This window comes from Macaca mulatta, chromosome 9 (assembly GCF_049350105.2).
Source record: "Macaca mulatta isolate MMU2019108-1 chromosome 9, T2T-MMU8v2.0, whole genome shotgun sequence".
Classification (NCBI taxonomy): Eukaryota; Metazoa; Chordata; class Mammalia; order Primates; family Cercopithecidae; genus Macaca; species Macaca mulatta.
This window is the reverse complement of record NC_133414.1, coordinates 59559642-59582354: the sequence shown is the minus strand read 5'-3', so window position 1 is coordinate 59582354 and position 22713 is coordinate 59559642. Positions and strand designations below refer to the sequence as shown.

At 55.6% G+C, this 22713-nt stretch overlaps 2 protein-coding genes across 3 annotated transcripts in view; both read left to right on the top strand.

The window, feature by feature from the left end:
* Window positions 1–496: 496 nt before the first annotated feature.
* On the top strand, window positions 497–3678 carry SLC18A3 (solute carrier family 18 member A3). Its single transcript, XM_001107292.4, has one exon. The coding sequence runs from the start codon at window positions 1699–1701 to the stop codon at window positions 3295–3297; it is 1599 nt and encodes a 532-aa protein (XP_001107292.3). The 5' UTR covers window positions 497–1698; the 3' UTR covers window positions 3298–3678.
* Window positions 3679–4997: 1319 nt separating this feature from the next.
* The window catches only part of CHAT (choline O-acetyltransferase), a 54745-nt gene continuing 37029 nt past the window's right edge, over window positions 4998–22713 (top strand). The window contains exons 1-7 of one of the 2 annotated variants that reach the window (XM_015147028.3): window positions 4998–5445; window positions 7463–7565; window positions 10689–10880; window positions 11460–11578; window positions 13063–13116; window positions 16487–16667; window positions 18629–18806. In XM_015147028.3, the coding sequence (XP_015002514.1) occupies window positions 7530–7565; window positions 10689–10880; window positions 11460–11578; window positions 13063–13116; window positions 16487–16667; window positions 18629–18806 (760 nt within the window). In that variant the 5' untranslated portion in view covers window positions 4998–5445; window positions 7463–7529. Of the gene's footprint in view, window positions 5453–7462; window positions 7566–10688; window positions 10881–11459; window positions 11579–13062; window positions 13117–16486; window positions 16668–18628; window positions 18807–22713 lie in introns of both variants that reach the window. The other variant, XM_077946372.1, reaches the window with a different exon arrangement.

Sequence of the window (22713 nt, the reverse complement as noted above, 5' to 3'; positions counted from 1 at the left end):
AGCCTCTCTCCCGCCAGTCCGCCCACTGGAACACGGCCTCCATGTGCCATCCAGGGTCAACGCCGCTCTGGGGACGCGTCAGGCCCAGCGCACAGCCTGGGCAGCTCGTCCTGCCAGCTGAGCACGGGTGCCTCAAGGGGTGCGGCCCTCCCAGAAGGAAGGTGAGTCTCCCTGGAGCCTCTGACGACAGCGAAGTGGCTGGGCGCTCTCCGGGGAGTGGGCGCGGCACCCAAGAAGGGTTTCTTACAGTTCCAAGAGAGGACCCCAGCCACAGTCACTCCAGAGCCCACCCGGGGCTTGGAGGAGGCTCTGGAAAAGGAGGGATGGGGAGTGTGCAGAACAGGGGGCGGAGGCTGGCAGGAGCCGAGGGAGGGCTCGGTCGGGTGCGAAGAGTGCCTGGGAGGAGCTAGAGTGGGGAGGGGGTGCGGTGGCGGGGAGAGAAGAGGCGGAGCTGGGGGACCCGACCGCTAAAGCGGAAAGGGGGATTCCACGCAGGGGGAGTGTGGCCAGGCAGTGCGAGAGGGCGGCAGCGGCCAAGCTGATATTCGCGACCCCGGGTGGGGGCGAGGCAACTTCTGCCCTCAGTCCCCACAAGCTCCCGGCCGGGATTCGCTGCAGAGAAATTCTGCGGAGGGGCCGGTGGGTCAGAGCCAGGTCAGGCAGTTGCTGAGCCTTCCCCTCCCCTCCCGGCGGGGTGTGTGTGCAAGGGGCCAGGGGGCGGAGTCGGAGAAAGGGTTGGGGGTGTCCGTGTCCAGCGCTCGTCCGGATGCCGCTCCACAATCCAGCTGCGAGAACAGATGGACGCAGCGGCGGCTCACCTCGGGGGCTTCCTGCCCGCTGTGCGCCGAGGTCCAGGCTGAGGCGGAGATCGCGAGCCTCCGGCTCCCGCCTCTCTCGAGGGGCCGCGAGGAACAGGCTGCCGCGCCTCCCTCCCCAGGAGGAGAAGAGTGGGCGCTGACCCCGCGGGTCCTAGAACCGCGGGCGGGGGGCGGGCAGGGGGAGGGCAGAGGGTCGGCTCCGGGCGCGGAACACCCATCCCAGGGGCTGGTTCAGGACTTCCGCACCGAGACCCCTTCCTGGGCCTTCAGCCCTGGAGCATCTGGGGAGCGGACCCCTGTCCTGCCACGCCCCGCCCCCGGCCCCCGCCCCGCCGACGTCGCATTAGCATGAGCGACGCAAGTGGCCCGGGCACCACTCGGGGGCTGGGACTCGCCGCGTCACAGCCCCGAGTGGAAGGGAAAAAAAAAAGAGGAGGCGGCGGAGGAGGCAAGAGCCGACGCGAGGGGAGGGGAGCGCGGCGGCGGGGCTAACGGGCGGGCAACCGGGCGGGCGGCAACAGCATGCCCCTCTGCCAGCGCGGGCGGCCTCTCAGCGCGGTGGGGGCTGCTCTAGGCGCGCTCAGGGCACAGTGCGCCCAGTCTCCGGCCCCGGCCCCTCGTCGCGCCCGCCTTCCCGGCCGCCCCTGAGCCCAGCAGCCGCGGGTCCCGGGAACCGCTAAGAGCAGCGGCAACGCCTAGCCGGACGGAGTCCTTTCCTTTGCCGGGACGCTGGGCCATGAGCCCCGCGGCCACCTGAGGCACGGGGGGTCTGCTCGGCCAGGACCGCCTCCCCGAAGTACCGTGCCCTCGCCTCTGCACTGCGGGACGCCAGCGCTCGGCCCTGGCGGAGGCGTCCTCGGAAGAGCATCGGGGTGGGGGCATGGAACCCGCGGAACCTGCGGGCCAGGCCCGGGCGGCGGCCACCAAGCTGTCGGAGGCGGTGGGCTCGGCGCTGCGGGAGCCCCGGCGGCAGAGGCGCCTGCTGCTGGTCATCGTGTGCGTGGCTCTGTTACTGGACAACATGCTGTACATGGTCATCGTGCCCATCGTGCCCGACTACATCGCCCACATGCGCGGGGGCGGAGAGGGCCCCACCCGGACCCCCGAGGTGTGGGAGCCCACCCCGCCGCTGCCCACTCCGGCCAATGCCAGCGCCTACGCGGCCAACACCTCGGCGTCCCCGACGGCTGCGCGGCCAGCGGGCTCAGCCCTTCGGCCCCGCTACCCTACGGAGAGCGAAGACGTGAAGATCGGGGTGCTGTTTGCTTCCAAGGCCATCCTGCAGCTGCTAGTGAACCCCTTGAGCGGGCCCTTCATCGACCGCATGAGCTACGACGTGCCGCTGCTCATCGGCCTGGGCGTCATGTTCGCCTCTACGGTCATGTTCGCCTTCGCCGAGGACTACGCCACGCTGTTCGCCGCGCGCAGCCTGCAGGGCCTAGGCTCAGCCTTCGCTGACACGTCTGGCATAGCCATGATCGCCGACAAGTACCCGGAGGAGCCGGAGCGCAGTCGTGCCCTGGGCGTGGCTCTGGCCTTCATTAGCTTCGGAAGCCTGGTGGCCCCGCCCTTCGGGGGTATTCTCTACGAGTTCGCCGGCAAGCGCGTGCCCTTCTTGGTGCTAGCTGCTGTGTCGTTCTTTGACGCATTGTTGCTGCTGGCGGTGGCCAAACCCTTCTCAGCGGCTGCACGGGCTCGGGCCAACCTGCCAGTGGGCACTCCCATCCACCGCCTCATGCTGGACCCCTACATTGCCGTGGTGGCCGGTGCGCTCACCACCTGTAATATTCCCCTCGCCTTCCTAGAGCCCACCATTGCCACGTGGATGAAGCATACGATGGCGGCTTCCGAGTGGGAGATGGGCATGGCCTGGCTGCCGGCCTTCGTGCCTCATGTGCTGGGCGTCTACCTCACCGTGCGCCTGGCGGCGCGCTACCCACACCTGCAGTGGTTGTATGGCGCGCTAGGGCTGGCTGTGATCGGCGCCAGCTCGTGCATCGTGCCCGCCTGCCGCTCCTTCGCGCCGCTAGTGGTCTCGCTCTGCGGCCTCTGTTTTGGCATAGCCCTAGTCGACACAGCACTGCTGCCCACGCTCGCCTTCTTGGTGGACGTGCGCCACGTCTCAGTGTATGGCAGCGTCTATGCCATCGCCGACATCTCCTATTCTGTGGCCTACGCGCTCGGGCCCATAGTGGCGGGCCACATTGTGCACTCTCTGGGCTTTGAGCAGCTCAGCCTTGGCATGGGTCTGGCCAACCTGCTCTATGCTCCCGTTTTGCTGCTGCTCCGCAACGTGGGTCTCCTGACGCGCTCCCGGTCCGAGCGCGATGTGCTGCTTGATGAGCCACCGCAAGGTCTGTACGATGCGGTGCGACTGCGTGAGCGTCCTGTGTCTGGCCAGGACGGCGAGCCTCGCAGCCCGCCTGGCCCTTTTGACGAGTGCGAGGACGACTACAATTACTACTACACCCGCAGCTAGCATCCCCACTCCTCCTCCAGCCCACCCACCCGCCTTGGGTCAAGGCGGCTGCTCTGCAAGCCCACGGGCCAGCTCTGGCTCAGGGTCCACCTCCTCCAGCCAGTACCCCAACCCCTCCTCAACCTTGACTTCTGCCCGAATCCCCTCCCTGTGACCCATTCCATATCCCTTTCTCTCTTGTCCAGTGGGGCTTGGAGCACCGAGGCAAGCGAAGCCATCGCGCTCCTTGCAGAGGTGATGAGGACCCCGAGTCCCCATCTGCGGCTCCCCTGTGTAGAGCCTGCATCTGTCTGTCCTTCCTTCCATTGCTCTCAGTGCCAAACTTGGGCCGCTGCACCGCGGTGCCTCCGCCCAAATCAATAAACCGTGTCTGTCCCAGGAGGCCGAGTCTCTTTACTGGTGGGGGGTGCGTGGTGGGGGGCAGGGCCAGAGCAGAGGGGAGGGTGAACTGCGTCTCCAAGTCCCAAACCAGGCCTGAGCCAAACTAACAAGCAGGTGCCTGTAGCTCTTTTTCTACCTGGAAAAGGGAATAGGAAGGAAGCAAACCCAACAAAGGCTGTCACCCACGATCACCAAGGAGCACCACGCTCCCGTGGGCCCAAGACAGATCCTCCTTTCCAGGCCCAGCGCAGAGCCCGGGGGTGCCGCCCGGAGTAGCCTGAGGACCCGCTCCAGCTGGGCACGCCAGGCCCCGCCCTTTGAGGACCCGCCTCAAACCATCCACAGAACTCTGAGGCGCCTGGGCTGAGCTTCCCTTCAGACCAGAATCCCCGCCCCGTTCAGGCTTTGAGAAAGGAGTAGGAGCCGAGCATTCCAGCAGAGGAAGAAAAACGGCCCATCTTTTAGTCTGACCTCTGGAAATGTGTGTATGATGTGATATGTGTGTGTTTATTAGAGAACTAGGCTCTGTCCTAGGAGGAGTTGGGGAGCCGTGGTCGGTGTTTGCTGTGTCCCTGTCAGTTCTGAGGGTCTGAGTCTTGAAGGGAGAGATGCGAGTGTGCGACCTGGTGCCAACCCCCACTGCCACCCTATCCTGAGTGGGAGCAGCGGCCCAGGACTGTCAGGAAAGTTTCCCATCCTTAGTCCCAGCCCTGAGAGCCTCAGGCCAGCGTTTGCGCAACACTCCCTGTTCCGAAGACCGTAGTCTGATGATGGAGGCAGAGTCTTCCCATCCCAGCGTGAAGACGCTGCAGGTCAGGGTCGCCTGTGTGTTTGCTGCCTCTGTGGGGGTCTGCTCTGCTGTTGTGCGCATGTCTGTCCTCGATCTGCCAGTCGGGCTGTGTGTGCCTGGGCGGAGTCTGCCTTTGTCAGTCTGTCTGTGCTGTTTGTGTGTGGGGGTCTCTATCTGGGGTGGGGGATGCTTTGGTCTGAAAGGAAAGTCTGCCTCCTGCCGCAGTCCTTAAGCATCCCCATGTCTGCCATTAGAATTGTCCCAAGTCTGTAGCACCTCTGCTCCCCACCCATAGAGCCAGCAGGAATTGGATGGTAACAGAAAGGGAAGTCCTGCATGAACATTGAACCCAGTTATTGTTTCTTCTTATTATTTTGAAAGACGGTGTAGTAGGGTTTGAGACTGGTCTGGATGGTGGGGAGAGGAGGGCAGAGAGCAGAGACTTCCTCAGACCCAACCCTCTCCAGGACTCTGAGCAGCAGCACCCCAGGGCTAGAATAATGGGGTTGGGAAAGTGCGGTGACTGGGGAATGGTGAGCTAGGGGCAGGGGTCGTGGGCGGGACAGTGTTCTGGACCCCTTCTAGAGCCTAAATTTGTTGCTCTACTTCCTCCAGGAAGCCCTCCAGGTAGATTCTGGGGGCCGGGAGCTGGGATCCCTGGGCGGGAAGCAGGGGAAGGGATGGGGGACTGAGGACCGCGAAGAAGAGAGAAGAAGGGGGTCTTGGGGGAGGGAGGAAATGCAAGAGAGAGGAGGGAGGAGGAACAAGAGGAAGGAGAGAAGTGCGGCCAGCTTGCTTTCTCCAGTCGGGTGGCCGCGGGGACCTGGGCGACGTCGGAGGCCCTGCCCAGAACCCAGGCGGCAGCCCCCACCCTCGCGCTGCGACACGCCCCCCACCCCTTCCGGCTCACACCCCCGCCCACACTCCTGAGTGGTGCGGTGCAGCGGCGGCCAAGGCAGCAGAGCCGAGGAGAGCAGGTGAGAAGCAGGGCTGGGCTGGGCTGGCGGAGCGCGGTGCCGGGAGCAAGGGCGGCGGTCGGGGGCTCTATCCAGGGACAGCATCGGGGCCGAGAGGCCCAAGGACTCGTGGAGTCCTCCGAGTCCTGCGCAGCAGCGGCCGTCGGGGGTCAGCTGGGAAGCTGCAGGATTGCACTGCTTCTTTGCCTGGTCTTGGGGAGGCTTGACCATCAGGGCTTCGGGACTCCAAGCGCATGTTCTCACTTCACTTGGCCCAGCATCTGCTAAGCACTTTCTGTGTCTAGTCGGAGGGTCCGCGGGTCTGACCCAACTCGCCTGAATTGCTGGTTCGCAACCGCCTCTCCCGGGAGCAGGGGGTGGGGAAGAAGGATCAGCCGCTGGTGGCAAGTCTGAGCCAGGACATAGCCGATGACAGCCTGTGATGACCGGCCAGACTGGGGTTGGACCTTCCGGGCAGAGCAGGCAGCCCTTGGAAAGCCAGGCTGGCAGGATCATGGGTGCGAGGCACAAAACAGACAGACAGACATATTCACACATACACCCTCTAGGCATCCGCCCAGTAGTGATGCAGGAAGAGGAGCTGGCAGGTGGGACCACCAGGAAACCATCCCACCCAGCTCTGCCCTCTTCTTCAAGCTCAAGGTCCCTGAGGCCTGACTAGTGTCTCCCAAATGTGGGGGTGGGAGGGTCCGGGCCAGAGCAAAAGGAGGCATTGGCTGCATTGTCTGCAGGTCCTTTTCCAACCTGACCTTGTCCTTGCTGTCCCCTCAAAAGACTGCCATGCTCTGGTGAATGCTCACCAGGATGCCACCTCTTTCACTTTGCAGTTGGGGGCAGCCCCTATGAACCCACAGCACTGGGAGGCCTGGGAACCAGCCAGTCGAGAGTGTCCCTGCACTGTGCCAGCAAGGGCTTTACATTCTTTGCCCAGCACTGCAAGGCAGCCCCAGGCTTCTCCATCTTTGGGCCTGATTCATCCATCTTTCTCGACTCTCTGTTCCTGGCAACAACCCTGCCATGTGCCCATACGTGGACCATGCTTGCCTCTGGGTAGGGGTGGTGTTGGGCGGGGAGAAGGGTGAGGAAATGAGCTAAACATCAGCTTTAGACTTGAGAGAGAATAGAGTTTGGGCTGGTGGAAAACATCAGTATGTGCCTGTGGAGGCTTAGGTTCAGGGGGATCTCAGAGGATAGCAATTGTGACCCACAGCCTAATAATAACAGTCTTTGCCCTCTTGGCCTGGCTCACTTCTACTGTACCTTCAAAATTAATCTGCCTCTCCCCAGACTAAGGCTGGTGACCCCTAGGGGCCCTGGCTGCCCTGCCTCCCTACATACCTCCCTGGGCACTCCCATGGCATCTACACTGGCAGCCTGCAGACCCGAGACTACCTAGGTCACAGTCCCTCCAGCAGGCCCAGAGTCTCCCTGCCCTGGCCACAGGCCAGGCTCCCAATTAGCCCAGATGCATCCTGGAGCACAGGGCCTTAAAGGCCTCATTCACCCACACATGCATTTGTTTCCCTCAGTCAACCAACTGAGGAAATTCACCCTACTCCACACCAGAGATGTGGCCAGGCCCCAGAGATGAAGCCCTGAGCACAGTAGGTATGGTCTTACCCTTCAGAAGCTAGTGGGAAAGAGAGAGCTTGATCAGCAAAGCACTTATCTATTGGATTCCAGGCAGGAACAAAACCAGCACTCCGCCAGCAACCCCTGGTGGATTTGGATTGCCCTGGGGTGGTCAGCTGGCCTTGGGTGGCAACAGCCCCATGAGAGCAGACCCTCACTTTAGGAACCACTGTCTCCCATATGGGGGCCCAGAGAGAACACTGTGGTCAGCACACACAGCTGGAACTCGAGACTGGGGCCAGGCCTACAATGAGACCCCTATATACAACTGTCAGGCTCTGGCCTCCTCATGGAGCTGGGGTAGGGGTCTGTTGGTGGGAGGTGGAGGGTTTGTGATAGGTCTATGTGGCTGCTGTGTTGATGCTTCTCACTTCTTGGTCCCCAGGTCCACACTCTGCATCCCTGGATCAGGACTCACCAAGACACCCATCCTGGAAAAGGTCCCCCATAACATGGCAGCAAAAACTCCCAGCAGTGAGGAGGAGTCTGTGAGTGACTTTTGGAGTCCTATCTCAACCCTGCTTTCCCCACCCACATGCCCTTGCTTGCAGAACAGTCCTGACTGAGACTGGCCCCTAGCATTTGCCTGGCCCCAGCCCTGTCCTCTACTGGCACGAGGCCCAGGCTACAGCCCCGCCCCCAGCTTGCTGAGGATCCCAGAAGGGCCTGGAGGGGCTGAGATGGGCCTCAGGGTGCCAAGGGAATGCTAAGAGCTAAACTTCCAAATCCCTGGGCCAGGCTAGGCACTATCTTTCCTTTCAGGGCCTCTCTTCATCCCAGCTTCCACTTCTGATAGCTTTGAGCCCAGTGATTTTGCCTTAGGGTGGGGCTGAATTCCTACTCCAAGCCCCTCAAGTCCCAGCTCCAGCTGCTGTCTCTAGTTCAGCCTTGGAGCCTTAGGCACTATGTTCTCCACTGGCCTGAGACAATGCCATCCTCCCTGGGCAGGCATCCTCCCTCCCACCCCAGCCAGCCTTCGGGTGGCAGAGCAACACACCTGATTTCAGGTTGCTGCATGTGTTTCCCCTTTCCCACACTTGTCTTTTTGCCACTCCTCTTCCCTGTTCCCCCTTCCCCAAGCCCTCATTTGAAACCCTGAACAGAATTTTCTGGCTTCTCCCCAAGAAGCTGCTCACTCCATTGCCCTGACCTCTGCAGCTGACAAACATCTATTGTCACCTCTGGTCCACTGGCATGCTTCTCCACCCACCCCATTGGGCTGTGGCTTCCTTAAGAGCAGGCTCTGTTTCTCCATCGTCTCTCAGTTCAGCCCAGGATCTGACTCCCATGAACTGCCCAGGAAATACGGAGTTTTGGAGTATTACCTGAGACTCCCAGGTCCAAAGACCCTCTTAGTACAGGGCTAGAAGTCTGGGAGAGTCTGGGGAGGATCCCTGGGGTGGGGGGGCTGAGATGTCTGAGCTGCGATTTCCTGCTTTCTTTTTACCCACTGCTGATTCCCTGTTAGCCAGGCTAAGTCACAGTGCACTGTCAGAGCCTAGAAGAAGGCGGGCAGTGTCTGGTAGAGGCTCTAGCCAGACTTGTGGGCCCTTTTGGCCAGGCCATTAACTGGGCTGGGCTTTCTGTAGGTGCTCACCCACCCACCCACCCATCACACAGACCACCCCCCGCCGCAAGAGATGGAACAACCAGAATAGCTGGGTTGGGGGCCCAGACCTGGCTCGCTGGGGTTGAGCAGGGCAGCCTGGGATGCTGCCCAGATCTGTCCTCGCATCATTCCCCAGGGCAGAAGCAGCCCGTGGTTGGCATTGACACCCCACCCCTACCAGAGAAGTGAACCCTAGAGGCAGGATCAGACAGGCAGAGGCCGCCATTCATCCATCAGCAGCAGGGGCAGAGAAGGAGGTGCTTTTAAGGGGCCCCTTCACTCTGCAGCCTACGGGGAGGAACCTTTACTGTCTCATGGAAACTCATCACTGCACAGAGGAGAAGCCCCTGAAGGAAGGTGCCTCACTGTCTACCAGCGTGTCCCAGGAACCATGTTGCAGAATTCTGGTCATTAGGGCAGCACTGAATTATGTCTCTCATCCAAAGCCATCTTTCATCCTTCCAAATCTCTCCAGGTCTGCCTCCCGCCCCTCAGGTCTGGAGATCAGTTAGATTCTGGAGCCCCAGCTGAGAACAGTTTATAAATTAAGAGTGACTAGCAGCCAACAATATCAGTAACAGGACTATTTCATCTTAGATCCATCCTTCATGGCTTAAAAGCACTTTCACATGCATTAGGTCTTTAATCCTATGAGAGGGAGGGCTCACTACCCCCATTTTACAGGAGAAGAAATTGGACAATTTAAGCAATATTATTATAAGTTCTGCCTTCCTATTGTCAGTGGCCAAGTGAGGGACAAGAAGAGGAAAGGAATGGAAAAGGGAGTGAAAGGGAAGGGAGAGAACGACCCAGGAGAAAGAAGCAGAGTGGACATGGAAGACTGATTTTAGCTCCTTGTCTGCCATCAGATTTGTATGTTACCTTGGACTAGCTACTCCACTCTCTGGGACTCAGTTTCCTCATAAATAAATTGGAAGTCACAAAATTGAAGCCACACAGAAGCCTTCTGTGGTGAAAGCTGCTAGTAAACTGAGAGGCACAGCATGCGTATAGGAAGGCGGAGTCGGGGGGGTTCTTCCCAGGCTCTAGCCACACTTTGGGGCCCCCAAAGAGTATGAGTTTCCACTTGGGAATTCTTCTGGCAGTATAACACAGCAAGGTCGTAACATTTTAGATGTGCCTATCCGAGGCCAGTTGTTTCCCCCATTTAATTCTCTCTGTGTTCCTCTCAGGTAGGAATTATTATTTATGTCCTATGGATGAGGAGCAGAGGCTTGGAGAGATTCGGAGAGGAAGGACATTCACTGCATCCCCCCCACTGCCCCTAACACCCACATGAAACAAAATCCCCTGCCTGGGTTTTATAAGTAGGAGGGACTTATAAGAAGCTCAGGGCATGAATCATCTTCTGAGGAAACCTCTTGTAGGATTCTAGTCATTAGGGCAGCACTGAATTGTCTCTCATCCAAAACCATCTTTTATCCTTCCAAATCTCTCCTTAAGAGTGCCCCCTTCAGGTCCAGAGATCAATCAGATTCTGGAGCCCCAGCTGGGAACAATCCTAAATTAAGAGTCACCAGTAGCCAACAATATCAATAACAGGACTATTTCATCTTAGATCCATCCTTTGTGGCTTAAAAGCCCTTTCATATCTATTATCTGTTTGATCCTATGAGAGATAGGGGTTACTACTCCCATTCTACAGAGGAAGAAACTGAGGCACAGAAGGAGGGTGACTTGCCCAAGTTTGCAGAGCTGGTCAGTGGCAGGGTCAGGGTACAAACCCAGGTCTGTCTGGTGCCAATATCACCATATTTTCCTCTACACTTTACCCCTTTCTGGGGACAGAGCACAGTGAGGTCAGGGACCAAACCAAAACTTCCTAAATTCATAATTTTGCTGAGCTGAGCTCTAGAAATGGACAGGCCCCAGGGTAGAGAACAACACAGGGGCAGAACGACACAGATACTAGGGACCAACCTGGAGACAGGCATGGGGCGCACATATGAGAGGCACAATGCCTATGAACCCTCTTCTCCAGGGGCTGCCCAAACTGCCCGTGCCCCCCCTGCGGCAGACCCTGGCCACGTACCTGCAGTGCATGCGACACCTGGTGCCTGAGGAGAAGTTCAGGAAGAGCCAGGCCATTGTGCAGCGGTTTGGGGCCCCTGGTGGCCTTGGTGAGACCCTGCAGCAGAAACTGTTGGAGCGGCAGGAGAAGACAGCCAACTGGGTAAGAGGGGCAGACAAGGGACCCATAGAAGAGGGGCAGGAGGCAGACCTGGAGACAGAGGGAATTCGGTGAGAGGCAGGTATGGGACAAAGACAGGGCAGAAGGAGAGACGAGGGACAAGGATGGAGGATAGGGGTGGGAACAGGCAGGTGGCATGGATTGGAGGACAGGAAGGGACAAGGATGGGAAACAAACAAGATGAGGAACGGGAAATATGGATAGAGAAAGAGGAGGACAAATCGGGGACAGGAATAGGGGACAGATGGGGACAGAGATCGCATCAGGAAAGAAGAGAGGGTGAAAGGCAGGAAGGAGACACCTATAAGGACAGGCAGAGGACAGTGATGTAGCACCAAGCCACCAGGATGGGGACTGGGAAAGAAGAAAGGAGACAGGAGGGCGCAAAGGTGAAGGACAGGCCTGGTGGACTGGGAAGCTCCTGGCACATACCTGGGGCTTAGCATATATTTGTGGAATGAATGAATTAATGCTCTGGTGAAGTGTCCTGATTTTCTCTTGGGGCTGTCAGGATAGGACTGTTTGGAGGGATGTGACAGCCTTTCCCGCCCTCCCTGGCAGGTGTCTGAGTACTGGCTGAATGACATGTATCTCAACAACCGCCTGGCCCTGCCTGTCAACTCCAGCCCCGCCGTGATCTTTGCTCGGCAGCACTTCCCTGGCACCGACGACCAGCTGAGGTGAGGCCTTGGTGCTCCTAGCTCATAACCTGGGGACCCACCCAAGGCAGGGGCCCTTACCCCAGCGCCAGCAAAGAAAGGCTGAAGCTGGAGCCTCAGCTGAGCTTCCTGTGGCCAAATGCCCTGAGACAGTGGACGTCCAGCCCATCAGGTGGGGAGCAAGGTTAGGTGTGGCTGCACTCGAGTGACAATCACACGATCAGCCTTAGTCTGTATTTATCTTGCAGTGGAATGGGCACTCATGGAGGTCATGGGTCCAAATATCCCCACAGCCTCCACCTGGCTGAGGCCCCGAGAGGAGGCGTGTGGCCCTGGACCACACCAGTACTTGTCCCTGGGAAACACTGTCCCAGGCTGTCTGAGAGGGCCTCTGCTTCCCTCCAGAGCTTGCAGCTCTAAACTGAGGCCCCAGAAGGCTGGAAACAATTCCTCCCTGCCAGCAGCCAGAGCCTGTGCCATCTGCTGTAATTTCAGAGCTCACTGAGCCGTTGGAAGGGCCTCTGGCCGCTGATGACGATGGAGGATGGGGGCAGGGAGAAAGGGTTTCCCTTCTGGAGTCTCTCAGAGTCTGGTCTTAAGACCTGAGTGGGACAAATGGTGGGGACAGTTTAGAGGGAGGGCAGAGGGCAGGCCAAAATGTCCCAAGGGCAAGAGGCAGGGCCCACCTCACCTCTGGGCCGGGCTTAGCCACGCTAGGAAGACCTCCCCATCCCATCCTACCAGCTGGCCAGCCTTTCCTCCCACTGTAGCTGGGGTCTCCCCAGGGAAGAAGGAAGGTGTGGACGGATGAATGACTTCTGAAAACAGTTCTCACAACTGCATCTGAGGAGTATTTTCATCCCGGTGCAATTAAGCCAGGCCCAGCATCCCAGGATGACAGTTCCCGCTGCTCATTTCTCCAGTGCCTTTCCCCAAGCACTCAATTTCCTTTTCCTTAGTACTGGGGGGTAGGGGGAAAGGGACCAAATTACTGGCTTTTCCCAGGAGAACATTTCCACAAGACCAGGAGTCCTGCCCTGTCCAGCCCCAGGGCTGGCCTTTCCAAGGAAGAACTCCACCCTTCACCCTTCGTCCCTTGTGACCTGCTCTGTGGCCTCTCCTGGCTTCCATCTCCCTCTCTGCTCCCTCTCCTCTTCAAGGTGATTCCAGCTTCCTCTCCTCTCCCCAAGAGCTGCTCCACCCCCAATTCTCACCAAAGGACCATTTTGAATCCAAGGCTTGTGGTGGGCTCACGGCACTGGGCTGGAGGGCAGGAACCACATCTGATTAGTGCAGGAGCCACATCTGATTAGTGCACACAAGCCGGCATACAATGGGGGATCATAGAGTTTGGCAGCGGGGAGGAGGGAGAGAGAAGGGAGGGAAGAGGAAGGAGATGGAAGGGAAATGGAAGGAGGGAGGGGAGGCAGAATGGAAGGAGGGAGGAAGGGAGGGAGGAAGCCAGGCCCTGGGAGGAAAGGCTCAGGCCTCCCTTCTCCCTGCAGGTTTGCAGCCAGCCTCATCTCTGGTGTACTCAGCTACAAGGCCCTGCTGGACAGGTAGGACTGGGAGGGTGGTGCCCTGTTCCAGCACAGTCTGCCTATGCGTCCATCTCCCTTGCAGGGACCTTGTCTTTTTCCAACTCTGTATTCCCATTCCTGGCTCCTGGCACGGAGCAGGTGTCCCTGCCCTCACCCACTCCCCCACCATCAGGATGACCTTTAGCCCAGCTGGCCTGACTGTAAACTGTTCCTTTTCCTGGGGCAAGCGCTATCCTTCCTTGATCTTTTAAAAATGCCCCCTCCCTCCACATATATGTGCACAGGTGGAGTGAATTCATTTGAAGCTGGTGAACACATAGGAAGGCGGGGAAGAAACAGTTGTTAGAGTAAGGTGATGGGAGTCCTGATTGCCACTTGGAGGAATGGTGTCTCCAGCCAGAGCCTCTGTGTCCTCAATCCCCCCAAGTTCAGTGGACACGAGGCTGTTCTGACAGATGGAGAGGGCTGCTAAAGCACCGCAGGCTCTCTTTGATTTTAGGAGGAAAGTCCCTCTCCTGGCCAAGCTTAGGAGAGCAGGAGGGTATCTGAGAGCAGCAGGGAGAGTAAGAGGATCTGGAGGACCCAAGTCTCTCAAGGTACAGACTATAAGGGCATTAGAAGCTGGAAGGAGACAGAGAGGCCCAAAGAAGCATCCCTTGCACAGATGAGGAAGCTGCAACTCAGAGAGGTTAAGTAACTCATCCATGGTCACACAGCTGGGTGGTGGCAGAGCAAGGAGGGGACAAGGGGCAAACTTCACTCTCTGTTCAACTTGACTCAACTCAGTCTTTACCTAGCCTTGGGACAGAGGCTCAGACCCACAGCCCCTCCAGGGTAGGGCTACTCCCTCTGGAGAGGGGCAGGCAGGGCTCCCAGACTCTCAGGGTGGAGCAGCTCAGGCTGTCCAGGGCATTTCTGCACCACACGCTCTTGGGTGCTCTGTTCACTCCTCTCTAAATGCCATGGGTCACTAGGCCCTGGACTGCTGTCTCCTCATGGTGTGTCTTCGGTCTCTCCCTTCCTCGTGGACAGTGCTCCATTTCCTCCCAGAACTCGCCCCTCCAGCTCACTATCCTGCCTGTTTTCAAATAGCCTTGTCTCGCTGGGCCTGGGGACTTGGTGCCCATTCATCACTGACTGCCCCCACAAGACTTCACTTTCCTTCTGATCCCAGACTTCACATTTTTGTGTGCACACTCACACAAACACGAATACCCATGCATATCCACATGGAGGTTCCCATGTCCAATGACTGAAAAGGACTTAAGACTGGAACATTTTCCTGAGTGCCTGTTTTGAACCCTTAATTAATTAATTAATTAATTAATTCACTTATTCACTTTGCAATGTAGTTATGCTGGGAAGATGAAGAGAAATAAGGCCTCATCCTCCCTTCAAAATGTCCTTAAGCTATTGGGCAAGACAGTCACATAAACAGACACAAAATACAGCTGTGTCCCTTCCCCTGAGTCCCACACTCGCTCATCCAAGCCCCAACCATCCCCACTGGGGTGTCTCTCAGTCATTACAAATGAGCCAAGAGAGCTTTGCCTCTCCCTCCCAGCTCCCCAACTCCTCCCATACCTTGTTGAGCCATCTCTGTAAGTGCACTAGCGCATGCCCTGTTGGTGAGTCTGGGAACCTAGAAGTCACCTGTGCGTGTTCTGCTTTCTCCCTTGCACCTTCATGTGACCCATGGTGCTCAGATGTGGTCATTCTCCCTCCCCACCGTGTCCCCAAGCTCCCTCCTCCCTCCCTGCTGCCCTCACTTGAGACATCACTTTCCTTCTCTGCCGCAGCCTCCTTCCTTGTTCTTCCTGTGACAACTTTCAGTCCATTCTCCCCATATAAGCAGGGTCAGTAAAACAACAAAATGGAAACCCAGTCGTGCCCCTGCGTGCTGAAGCCTCCCGAGGGCTTTCACTGCACCAAGAATAAGGTGATAGCTCCTCCCCACTGCCACTGGAGCCCCACAAGACCTTGCCTGCCCGCCTCTCTGGCCCTGTCTTCACTGGGCCTCAGCCCTACTGGCTTCTCTCTGCCTTTGACCAGTGCTTCTCAAGCTGCCTCTGGGGAAGAACCAATATATTTTCTTTCATTTTGTAAAATTTGTGTAAAACAACAAAAAAATTGATTACTAGAAAAATGGCATGAAATATGAGACCAAATATTTTATTACAGGATTCAGCAGACATAAAACTCCCATCACATTGCTGCAAACATTTCTGGGTTCAGGCATTACACCAAGTCATGGGTCAGTCACAGCAGTTCAGTGCAATACTCATACTTTGAGTTGCAGTACTGTGGGACATTTCACCCTTAGGGCTCAGCTCAATCAACCTGCCTCAGTGAGACTGCCCCTGGTCACCACCTCCTGCCCCTGCCAACACTCTGTCTCACTACCTGAAAGTCTCCTGTTCACTGGTTTGCTGCTTGTGGTCTACTCCCCACCTACATATCCCAGGACCTGCACCCCCGTAGAGCAGGAGCTGCAGTCTTATTTGCTGCCGAATCTCCATATCCCAGAATGGTGCCTGGCCTATACAGAGGATGTGCTTCACAAATATTTGTTGGCTGAAAGAGTGGAAGGATGGCTGGCTGGCTGGCTGGATGGATGGATGGATGGATGAATGGAAAGATGAATGGATGGTGGATAGATGGTTGGAAAGATGGGTGAATGGAAAGATGGATGGATGGTGGATAGATGAGTGGATGGTGGATGGATGGGTGGATGGTGGATGGAAGGATGGATGGATGCTTGGTGGATGGATGGGTGGATGGAAGAATGGATGGATGGTGGATAGATGGGTGGATGGTGGATGGATGAGTGGGTGGTAGGTGGAAGGCGGGATGGATGTTTAGTGGTGGATGTATGGTAGATGTATGGATGTATGATGGATAGATGGATGGGTGGATGGAGGGAAGAAAGGGAGGGAGAGAGGAAGGACAGGCAAAAGGCATGCTGAGACCACAGGGAAAAAGAACTTCCTGCGTTGACCTCAGAAGAGGCTTCTAAAAGAGATGATAAAGGAGTAGGCTCTTGAAGGAGTTTTCTGAATAGAACAGTTGAGTTCTGGGGTTGGGGCAAATGCGTGCTGAGAGAAGATCAGCATAAGCAAAGATACAGAAGGCTAACTGGCAGGGTTTACACATGCCACACATGAGGCAGAGGTTTGGGAAAACTCTGAGGGTCTCCATGGGTTGCGGAAATGGGGCCCTCTACTACTTTAAACAGTGGAGAATTGAGCTCTGCATCTGCCACGGTGATGCAATTCTGGGTTCTGCGCCCCATTTTGCCTGATCGAGTTACAATAAAACCCATTCTCTGTCTCCCCTCAACCCCTGCCATCCCCTCGTGGCTGCCTCCCTTCCTGCTCCTCTTCTTCAGCCACTCCATTCCCACTGACTATGCCAAAGGCCAGCTGTCAGGGCAGCCCCTTTGTATGAAGCAATACTATGGGCTCTTCTCCTCCTACCGGCTCCCCGGCCATACCCAGGACACGCTGGTGGCCCAGAACAGCAGCATCATGCCGGAGCCTGAGCACGTCATCGTAGCCTGCTGCAATCAGGTAAGAAGCCCCTTGTCTTGGTGAGGGAAGGCACAGAGCATGCAGTGGCCATGCATTCACATCCATTACCTTCTCCGAGGAGGCTCAGTCTTCTTCCCTGAGTCATACAGGGAGCTGGGGCACCATGTCTCCAAAATGCAGTCCCCACTTCCAGTCAGTCCCATGTCTCTCCACCAGTTGGCTTCTAAGAATGAGAGCCGTCAGTTTGAGAATATCCTCACTGGACTCTCACTTCAGCCCTGATGCCCTGAGGGTCACGATCCAGACCTTCCACCTACACATCTATTCTTTTCCATGCAGTCACCCAGGCCCTGGCCTTTCTGGAGACCACACACAGGCAGACAGTGTTACAGACTGACAAATAGGACCTTTCATGTGCCAGCCTGTGGGCTCGGCACTTAACATGCATTCATCCCACTTAATCCTCACAGTGACCCTGCAGAGGGGGCCTTAGGATCTCCGTGTGACAGTTGAGGACATGAGACTCAGACAAGTTAAGTGGTCTGCCCAAGAATGGGAAGGACTCCTAGGTCTGGCCAGTACCCCAAGGTCAAGGTCTACCTGCTGCAGCTCGGGTCCTCAGACTGGGTTCCACAGAGCCAACAAGGACCCATGGGTCCTGGGGGACAGGCTGAGCATGAGGGCTCCTGACCTCTTCCTTGGACCCACTGCACTATATATTCCATATATTGAGCTTCACATAAATATTTCCTCTGACAAACGGTTTTTGTTTTTGGTTTTGCTTTGCTAAAACCCAAGTTTGGCAGCCATCCCAGGGACCCCTGTGGTACTTGCTCTACAATGTGATTTTGGGCTCACCTCACGTTTTCAGTAAGTTGGGAGCTCTGTGGAGCCCTGACATCTGAGGGTGGCTGTGACCTCTTTTCCTAGATTTGAAGGCCATCTAGGAGCTCTTGTAGCCCACCTGACACCCTGGCCATAGCCCAAGGAAGTTTCCCCATCTTCATTCAAAAGTCAAGCCAAATATTTCCCAGTTCCCACAGGCCACCGTATCCACCTCTTCCAGACATGCTCTGGGACCCTGTACTGGACCAGGCCATAGAGACACTGCTAGGGAGTTGGAGGGGAAGGGAAAACAAGGTACTCATGTCAGTCAGCTGAAAAGGGTATCTTGACCTGGATCTAGGAATAGACCCTTCACAAAGCCTGAGGCTCTAGCCTTCAAAGCTACAAAATGATAGAACCACAGGGCTGACATACAAAGCACACGTAGGTACACATGTGAAGGCGCACACACACGCACACATGTGTAGGTGCACATGCACACATGGTGTGTGTTGGTGTTCCATTTTAATCTTCCTCTGCATATGATTGCTGGCTTGCTTTTTTTCCTCCACTCACCAGCGTGTTTAAGGCCCATCACTGTGGCTCTATCTATTGCTAATTCACTCTTTTCAATGGCTGGGTAGACATGCCTCAGACACATACACCACATTTCACTTAGCCATTCCCCTTCTGGAGAACAGTGAGGCTCTTGCTACCATTTTGCTGTTGCAAACAAGGTCGAGAGGCACATTCCTCGTGTCTTCTGGTACACACGGGTATGTTTCTCTAAGCCTCAGGATAAAATATGCATTTATAAGTGCAATTGCTTAGTCATAGACATGCACATTTTTAGTTTTGATAGACACTGCCCTCCAAGAGTAGCTGTGCCAATTTATCCTCCATTCCCCATAAACATAATGGATTCCGTGAACCATAAAAGCACATTTTCTTTCGGCTAAGTTTAATGTTGCCTTTTTTGATTGGGGGCAGCGAGGAATCCAGCACAGTCAACAGCCTTGGCTTGGTCCCTAAACTGAGACTGCTTAGAACCACCAAACACCTTGGGAACCTTGGGCCTGAGCATCCCTGTCCCAAGCTCACCTGTGAAGGCTGAGTGAAGGCCTGGTGCCACGGGTCACCCAACAAGTGACATGTTTGACCTGTTTACCCCACAGTTCTTTGTCTTGGATGTTGTCATTAATTTCCGCCGTCTCAGTGAGGGGGATCTGTTCACTCAGTTGAGAAAGATAGTCAAAATGGCTTCCAACGAGGACGAGCGCTTGCCTCCAATTGGCCTGCTGACGTCCGACGGGAGGAGCGAGTGGGCCGAGGCCAGGACAGTCCTCGTGAAAGGTCAGCCGCAGTGCCCAGCACATATCCATGCCCATCTCATGCTCGTGCCCATCGGCTTTCCCCCCTCCAGGGTTGGGCCGGGGCCTCATCCCCATCAACCATAGTGCGGGAGCTCAGGGCCCACAGCATGTCCTGCAGCCAGCCACGGTGCCTTGCCACTGAAGGCACCTTTTATGCCTTCGTGTTCCATCTGACAGTATCTGGCTTTCTTGGTGGGACTAACTGGTGCTGGAACTAGGGACGTCTGGGAATATTGGGCGGGGCGGGGGAGTTAGCAGGGGGAAGGCTGGCTGCAAGTCAGCAGGTGTGTTTTCCTGGTGGGCGGCGCTCACAGAGTGGCTGGGGGAGCCCTCAGATGGGGGTGTGGGATGGAGCCTGCCTCCGGGAAAGTGTCTTTCACCTGATCTCTCCATCCTGGGACTCTTTATCTTCAAGCTGCCCCTTATCTTGTGGCACTGTTCTTATGAAAGTGTCCAAGCATTCCCATAAGAAAGCCAGGAATATTCTTGAAAATTTCTCATCACCCTTCTGGAAACTACTTTTCAAATCCAAAGCTGGTCCTATTCCAGAAGCTGATGGAATGCCCTCCTTCCTTGCCCGTGGTAGAGATACTGGAATGAGAAGCAAGACTTCTGTGAGTCTTTATTTGCCCCTCAGAATTTTACTGGGCCAGGTAATCTATTCAGACTTTCCACATCTGTTACTGAGGGCCCTGGGCTTGGCCCAGGGAGTATGGGAGACAAAGGAGATGAGGCCTCAACCCAGGAGCAGCCCCGTGATGGGAACGGGAAGAGAGGGCACGGGGAGGAGACTCACATCCAGGGGCATGCAGTGCTGACCCACTTCAGACAGGCGTCAAAAACGTGCTCCAGGACTTCAGAGAGGGGAGGGAGCCCTTCCGAGTGGGATTGTGAAAGGCTCTGTTAGAAGAGGTGGGAATGGAACAAAGCCCCATGCCATGAGTGAGAAAGGCTGGAGGGAAGGATGGTACCCAGGCAGGCAGACCCACCCTGGGCAAAGCCCGCCGCCCAGCAGGGACACACCCACCTTACCCCCAGGGTGAGGAGGAGAGCAGCTGCCCAGTGAAGGTGGCCTGAGCCGGATGTACTGGGCCTAGCTGTCTGACAACAGCCACTTGCATTTTCTGGTCTCTCTCTAGAAGGGTCTTCCCCCAGATCCAGCTGGCTCCTTGCCCCATGCAGAGCTCAGCCCAGGTGTCCAGCCTCAGGCCCTCCTTGGGCATCCTTCCCACACACTCTGTCACTGTGGCCCATTCTCTTATCTTGACTCTGTTGCTCCCTCTCTGAGGACAGTTTTGAATTTGTTTGACAGATGCTGATTATTTGCCTTTCCCCTCACCTCCCACCCCCTGCCTATAGGTCAGAAGGACAGGGGCCTTGTCTGTTTGGTTTAATTTCTGAGAAACACAGTCGGGGCCCAGTTACATTTATTAAATAAAAGAGTGCAGGGTGATTAAAAATGCCAGGCCCCAGTCTTATTCCCCCACTTACCAATTAATTATTCTCTCATTCAATTATTGGGCACCTCCTGAATGCTGTCCTAAATAGGGGGCTGCAGGAGCCAAAGAGGGGTGTGAGAGCTGACTGCCCTCCCGGACCTAACCTTGTGCTGGAGAATTAATAACTTAGCATTCCGAAGTGAGTTAATTCCCTCAGGAGACCGTGGTGTAATCAAATCCCACTCTTCTCCCCTCCAGGGACAGAGACAGGCATGAAAATAATCGCCTCTGCCTCCAGCATAGTTTCTACTTTATTAGCAGGCCAGGCCCAAGACACACCCTTCAGGGCTGGCCGGATTGCCCTGAGGTCTGAGCACTTGGACTGCGGATCAGAATTGATTTGTTAATGGCACTTGATCTGGCTTTCTGAATGGAAGTGCTGTTTCTGAGGGAAATGCGACAGAAAGGAGGGGACACACGCACCTCCCCTTGGGTAATCTGATTAATCCAGTTAGCGTCAACTGTGTCATCTACACAACAGGAAACCAATTCTTCACAGATTCCCCCTCCCCAGAGCAGTCCTGCCTATGGAACAGAAACAGAGAGACCATTTACAAAATGATTTCATTTTCCCAGTGAAAGAGTATGGTAGCTTGGGCCAGGGCTGAGAGTGAAGCTGGAGAGACCAGTGGGGTCAAGGCCATCGGAAGCGAGAACAATTCCTGGGCTTTTTATCCAAGCCATGAGTGGATGTTGGTGCCTTTTAGTAAGATGGGAAACAGCGTTGGGGAGTGGGTGCAGGATGGAGAAATCATTGCCACACATGTTGGGCTCGAGTTGCTTGAGTCATCTGGGTGGAGACATCAAGCTTGATATATATGTTTGGAACCCAAGGGAGAGGTCAGTACAGAGCTATAAATTTGAGAGCCATCAGCACATAAATGATCCTTAAAGTCATGGACCTGGGTGAGATAATCTAGAAATAGAAGAAGAGGGGGCCTGGAGGTCAGGTAGAGAAAGATGCAAAGGGGATTGAGAAAGCAGCCCGTGAAGTAAAGGAAAGCCAGAAGAGTCAGCGATTCAAGACAGAGGGAGCGGCCAGCCACGTGGAATGCTCTGGAGAGCTCGAGGAGGAACAGGACACAGAAGACCCGGTTTGGCAACCCTGAAGTTGTCACTGGGCTTACTGAGGGTCAGACTGGAGTAGCAGGAGAACAAATGGTTGCACACTGACAGAAGTGGTCCAACAGCAGAAAGAAATTGTCGATGAGGCAGTCAATGAGTTGAACCAGGGAGTATGGTTGACTTTTTCCAGACATTTTAATACTAAAAGGAGCAGAAAAACGAGCGAGTTGCTGAAAGAGGACGAGGGTCAAGGGGGGTGTTTTTAGGAGGAGAGACAAATGTATGGAAGGAATTTAGTAAAAGAAATTGATGAAGAGATAGGACATAAATGGAGGGGTGGAATTCTTGCAAAGGCAAAAGGAGATGGAACTCAGAAAATAAGAGGCCTTTGGTTGGTACAGGGTGAAATGGAAAGCTTGGGCCTGAGGCTGCAGAGGTAGGGGCATGCAGAGGCTCCCAACTGGTACCTCCTGGTCTCAGATCACTACCTTGAGATAAGAGGCAGGGAGTTGGATTCTGAAGACAAAATCGAATGTGTGAAATAGCCTCTTGCAAAGTGGGAAAGAAGACTTGAAAAACTTGATAAAATTTATGGACTATGTTGAGCTCATATATGAAGGTTCAAAGTGATACATTTTAGGAGAGGCTAATTAACATTGTTATGTGATCTTCCCCACCAATGCTCAGCTCCTCAGGTTAAGCCAGAGTTGGTGAGTGAAACTGGTGGGGATGGTGAAGGTGTGGCAGGGAATGGTCATGCTGGAATCTGAGCTGAGTAAGGAAGTGTGTTCAAGTCTGCTCAGGCAGGTTCAAGTCTGCTCAGGCAGCCATAACAAAGTACCACAGACTGGGAGACTTCAACAACAGACACTTGCTATCTTACAGTTTAGCAGGTGGGTTTCTCCTGACGCCTCTCTCCTTGGCTTGTGGATGCCACCTTCTCCCTGTGTCTTCCTGTGGTCTTCCCTCTGTGCATATCTGCATCCTAATCTCTTCTTATAAGGTGACCAGTCATATGGGATTGGGCTTCACCCAAATGGCTTCATTTAACTTGTCTCTTTAAAGACAATTTGGGACAATCAAGACAATCCCATCTCCAAATACAATCACATTCTGAGCTTCTGGGAGTTAGGACTTCAACACAGGAATTTTGGAACGACACAATTCGGCCCATAATAGGAATGAGGTGACAGACAGGGTAGATGACAGATGGTGAGAGCATAACAGGGCCAAGGGGTCTGGCTGTCTCAGTGACATGAGATGTATTCAGTGGGTATCAGAGGATGTGAACTAGAAAGTCAGGAATATGGTCAGAGTGTGAGA